At 47.4% G+C, this 5,001-nt stretch overlaps 1 protein-coding gene across 2 annotated transcripts in view; it reads left to right on the forward strand.

The window, feature by feature from the left end:
* The window catches only part of LOC102980738 (protein-lysine methyltransferase METTL21E), a 21,227-nt gene extending 16,578 nt beyond the window's left edge, over nt 1-4,649 (forward strand). Inside the window, exons 5-7 of one of the 2 annotated variants that reach the window (XM_028497937.2) lie at nt 1,464-1,740; nt 3,347-3,408; nt 4,220-4,649. In XM_028497937.2, coding sequence (XP_028353738.1) covers nt 1,464-1,740; nt 3,347-3,408; nt 4,220-4,443 — 563 coding nt within the window. In that variant the 3' untranslated portion in view covers nt 4,444-4,649. The remainder of the gene's footprint in view (nt 1-1,463; nt 1,741-3,346; nt 3,409-4,219) is intronic. The other variant, XM_028497938.2, reaches the window with a different exon arrangement.
* Nucleotides 4,650-5,001: the final 352 nt, after the last annotated feature.

Here is a 5,001-nt window from a genome sequence, read left to right on the forward strand (position 1 = left end):
GTCATTCCTTATCATGGGATTTTAAAAAGATTTGTGGAAAATGATAGACCCACCCACCCCACTAGAATGTAGAGATTCATATCTCTGTGATTCTACCAATGTAATGCTGATTTTCCTCCCATTTTAATATTTTCCAGAAAATACAGTCAGTGGCCAGAGAAACTTGCCATCTTGGGTGAAGAATGGGCTCTAAACTGGTCTGGGCTGCACTAGACTTCCCTTCCAGTTCTGCTTTCATGTCTGATGATGTAGAATTAGCCAATCCTAGGCTTATTTACACATTGTTTTCAGGCTCTGCTACAGCTCAAAGTTCACTTTAAGGGCCAAATGTTATTGGTTTTTGCTTTCTGATTTCTTCCTGACAGTGACCACCAGTACTCACTTTTACCTCGGGGATTGTTTATATCTTCTTCATCTGAGCACATGTCTGTTCTCTACGTCTATGTCTCTATTCCTGCCCTGGAGCTAGGTTCACTAGGTTCACCTGTACCGTTTCTCTGGATTCCACATACATGTGTTAATATACGATATTTTTGCCATCTTGGGTGAAGAATGGGCTCTAAACTGGTCTGGGCTGCACTAGACTTCCCTTCCAGTTCTGCTTTCATGTCTGATGATGTAGAATTAGCCAATCCTAGGCTTATTTACACATTGTTTTCAGGCTCTGCTACAGCTCAAAGTTCACTTTAAGGGCCAAATGTTATTGGTTTTTGCTTTCTGATTTCTTCCTGACAGTGACCACCAGTACTCACTTTTACCTCGGGGATTGTTTATATCTTCTTCATCTGAGCATTCTGTCCTGTGTCTATGATCTTTGGTTGTATGAGCACTATATGTGGGTTGTAGCTAGGTTTTAACCTCTCTTAATGGGAAGAGACAGACTTATAATGGGGTCAAGCTGAAAACGTGGGCATGAACATGGCTGTCCTGATACTTTCCAGGTAATGACGTTGAAAAGTCTTCTCTCCTCCCTCCATTTCTCACACTTGAGCACTTGCTGGTCAACGATAGGATGCCCAGTGTTATATACACCCGTTTGGTCTCATGTGACTGGGGCTCAGACTTCTTTTAGTGAAGAACCCTTGCATCTTCCAGTTGTGACATCTGATTGTTCCAATGAGGGTACCAAATACTTTGAATTTCCCTTTCTCTTGATTTTTTAAGTAGATAAATAGAAAATAACAGCAACAGTAACAAAACAAGACAGACAAAAAAACCAGGAGAACAGGAAAGTGCAACGGAGTGCAGAAGTGCCTGGGGAAATCTAGTTGTTTTTAAGGGGAGGCATAAAGGTGCCCTAGCATCCATTTCGAGGGGATTTCCCTCCTGTGTGCACCGACCAGTCCTTGACATGAGGTTAGCATTTGTGCAGAATTGCAAAGTGCATGGTGGCTTGAAACCTAGTTGCTTTACCTTATCCCATGAAGGTTAGGTTACTTTTCCTACTGTCCTTTGTTTCCCAGGTGCACACGTGACTGCCACAGATTTACCTGAGTTACTTGGAAACCTGCAATATAATATTTCCCAAAACACCAAAATGAAATGTAAGCATTTGCCTCAGGTTAAAGAGCTCTCCTGGGGTGTAGCTTTAGACAAGAACTTTCCCAAGGCTTCCAGCAACTTTGACTACATCCTGGCGGCCGATGTTGTCTATGCTCATCCATTTCTGGAAGAACTCCTCATTACCTTTGACCATCTGTGCAAAGAAACCACCGTCATCCTCTGGGTCATGAAATTCAGGTTGGAGAAGGAAAATAAATTTGTAGATAGATTTAAGGAGTTGTTTAACCTGGAGGAGATTTCCAGTTTCCCTAGCCTGAATATTAAGTTGTATAAAGCTATGAAGAAAAATTGGAAGAGTGCATGATATCCTCAGAGGAGGACTTGGAAAGGGAAGGCAATTTCTAGTGATTATTATTGCTTTAACAAAGAACCTGGAGGGGAGACACACACACACACACACACGCACACGCACACGCACACGCACACGCACACGCACACGCACACGCGCACACGCGCCCACACGCACACGCACACGCGCACACGCGCCTTGCCCCAGACAGGGATTTTCCTAGGAATAGCACACAGGTGTATAGGATGGCAAAGCCATTCTGTGTGGTAATTGGTTAGGACAATGTCTGCTTTCCTTATCTTTCTATAGTACCATTTATAATTATTATCATCTTAATAAATGGTGCAATTATTGTTAATGTATAACTGTAGACTGATGGTTTTTAATAATGGTATGTCTAAAATGTTTTAAACATAAGCTTATGTGATTCTCTCTTTCGAAATAATGAAATGGACTATAGTGGGCTCTACAAATAAATCTGAATAGGTAGACATAGAATGTAATGGTCAGTGTTAGATTATTGTGGCTTCATTAGTGCCAGCTTATTGGTGGTCTGTCTTCTCTGCTTGGCAGGGTGGGTCTCCAGCACACCCTCTGAAATCAATCAAGCTGGTGGATTCGAGGTTACAGGCAAGGACATTTCACTCCAGTAAATGAAAAATGAATGGAAGAAAACATAAAAGCAGTTGAGATTTTGGAGGAGTCATTGTTTTCTTTTTAAGCCAAGTACAGTTATTCTGCATCACAGAAAGAGAAATAAATATAAAAACTTTTCATGTGTATAAAAATACACATGAAAGGATTTCAGTCTCTAATCTCAAATAACCAGACATATGGCTGGTTTTAAAGTTTAAAGCTCTTCTGATAAACATATAGAGACCTAGATATTTGAAATCCTATGTGCTTTTTTTTTTTCCACAAGGACCTTAGAGATTAGAATGAAGTCTGAAGTAATTAAAGTCAGTGCAAGAAGAGCAAAATATTAGGATTTTGTACCATGTAACAAGACTAGCGGTTGGTAACTCTTCCAGGTTCTCGGTGATGGTGATGTTCGCTAGGCAGGCTCTGTGCCCTCAGGGTGGTACTTGCCCAGCCCTCTCTGCTTTGCTGGAAGTTCTCAGTCTACTCAGGGTTGAACCGAGCTGAAAAGTTTATTTCCTAGGACTGACCTTAAGCTAGGATGCAAATGTACTCTCAGTGGGTTTTTTGGTATGCATGGTTCCTGGGGTCATCTCTCAGTAATTACCAGTATTTATATGCCCCTTTATAGTTTTCACAGCCTGTTGTGTACATAAAGTCAACTAACCCTCACGACCATTCTAAGAGTCTATGTAATATCAGTATCCCCACTGCACAAAGGAGCCGAGGCCACCAGGGCTGGAGCCACACAGCTTCAGAGTGGCAGTGCTAGGCACTCAGGCCCAGGTCTGAGTCCAGAGCCCCTGTTTTTTTTTTTTTTTTAACCATTGCTCTGCCTTTATGTATTTAAAACAGTAATTTTCAGACTCTTTTGGGAGTGAAGTCATTTCTTTCAAGTGAAATCAGTACCTGGAAAGGTAAGCAAATGCATCAGGAAAAGATTAGAATCTTTTTCTCTGGTTTCAGGGAGGCTCATTTAGAAGGTGACATTTAAGCAAAGCTGGAAGGAGGTGAGGGAAGCACCAGTGCAGGTATCTGGGGAGGTGTGTCCCAGGCAGAAGGAACATCTCTGCCAGGACCTTAAAGCAGGAGCCCACCGGTCCTCAGGAGGAAACATCGGAGGCCAGTGAGCTTGGAGCAGGGCGAGTGGGGAGACTAGGAAGATTCAGCATCGGCGGCGGGAGGGGGCGTCTGGATGCCGTCGGGCGGAAGCAGGCCAGGAGGCGCGTTTGCTGTGCAGAGGCCGTTTCTAGGGAGTGTCGTGGGGCTCAAGACCTGCGGAAGGAACAGAAGGAAGTGGGGCTAGAAGCAGAGGCGGGGCTGCCGTGCCCGGCCTCAGCCGACCCATCCCCATGGGGCTCTGGACCTGGGCGCGGGGACGGGGGACGCTGCGACTGCTGAGTCTTGATAACCCGCGTCGCTCAGTCACCGGACGTGGGTGGCCTTCGAAGGCTGTGACCTTGCGCGAGGTGACTGCGCCGGGGGTGGGGTGAGGTGATGCCTGTGGACCTTGACGGCCCAGGGCCGCGGGCCAGCAGCACTGCCAGTGTGGAGGCGATGAGTCAGCCTGAGGGGCCTGCGCAGCACATCAGGGCAGCCGCAACCTCAAGGCCATCGCGGGGACCTTGGCTTTTCCTCCGGTGAAGTGGAGGATCGCGGGATGGTTTGGAGTAGAGGAGAGGAACAGTTACCCCTCTGTGTAAGGACCGCTCGGGCTTATGTTCCTAGGATACTACGCAGGGCGGAGGGGCCAGCGGGGAGGCTGCGGTGAGGATGGCAGCCCGGACCCCAGCGGGGCCTGTGCCCGGAGGTGGCGAGAAGGGGTCGTTTCTAGAGGAGTCTGGAAGCCAAAGCCCACCGACCTTCTCTTCATGAGTGTGAGGCTGACTCGGGAGCGTTTGGTCCGAGCTGCTGGACATCACGGAACAAAGAACATCAGAGCCATCAGCTGAGAGGTCGTTTGCACAGCTCACGCAGGGAGCAAGCGTGAACAGGGGCCCGGACGAGGACTGAGCCCCGAGGTGGCCGAGCTGAGGTCAGACACAGCTAGACCTGAGCGATGCCTTCGAGGCTCTGCCCTCCTTCCTCCCAATTATATTAGGGTCTGTTGACTCTGAAAGAATTTACTGTCACTGTGTTTTTTGTTTTTTGTTTTTTTTTTTTTTTTTTTGCGGTACGCGGGCCTCTCACTGCTGCGGCCCCTCCCGTTGCGGAGCACAGGCTCCCAGGCTCAGCGGCCATGGCTCACGGGCCCAGCCGCTCCGCGGCACGTGGGATCTTCCCGGACCGGGGCACGAACCCGTGTCCCCTGCATCGGCAGGCGGACTCTCAACCACTGCGCCACCAGGGAAGCCCCCACTGTGGTTTTTGAGCTGGCTAGCAGAGTCTCAAGGTTCCTAGAAACTGCCTCAGAGGCTTCTAGGAGGGTTTTAGGTGAAACAGCATGAATCTTGGGGTAACAAATGAAAAAAATGGCTCCTCTGCTAAAAAAAGGTTGTATATCACTACTA

This window comes from Physeter macrocephalus, chromosome 13 (genome assembly GCF_002837175.3).
Source record: "Physeter macrocephalus isolate SW-GA chromosome 13, ASM283717v5, whole genome shotgun sequence".
NCBI lineage: Eukaryota > Metazoa > Chordata > Mammalia > Artiodactyla > Physeteridae > Physeter > Physeter macrocephalus.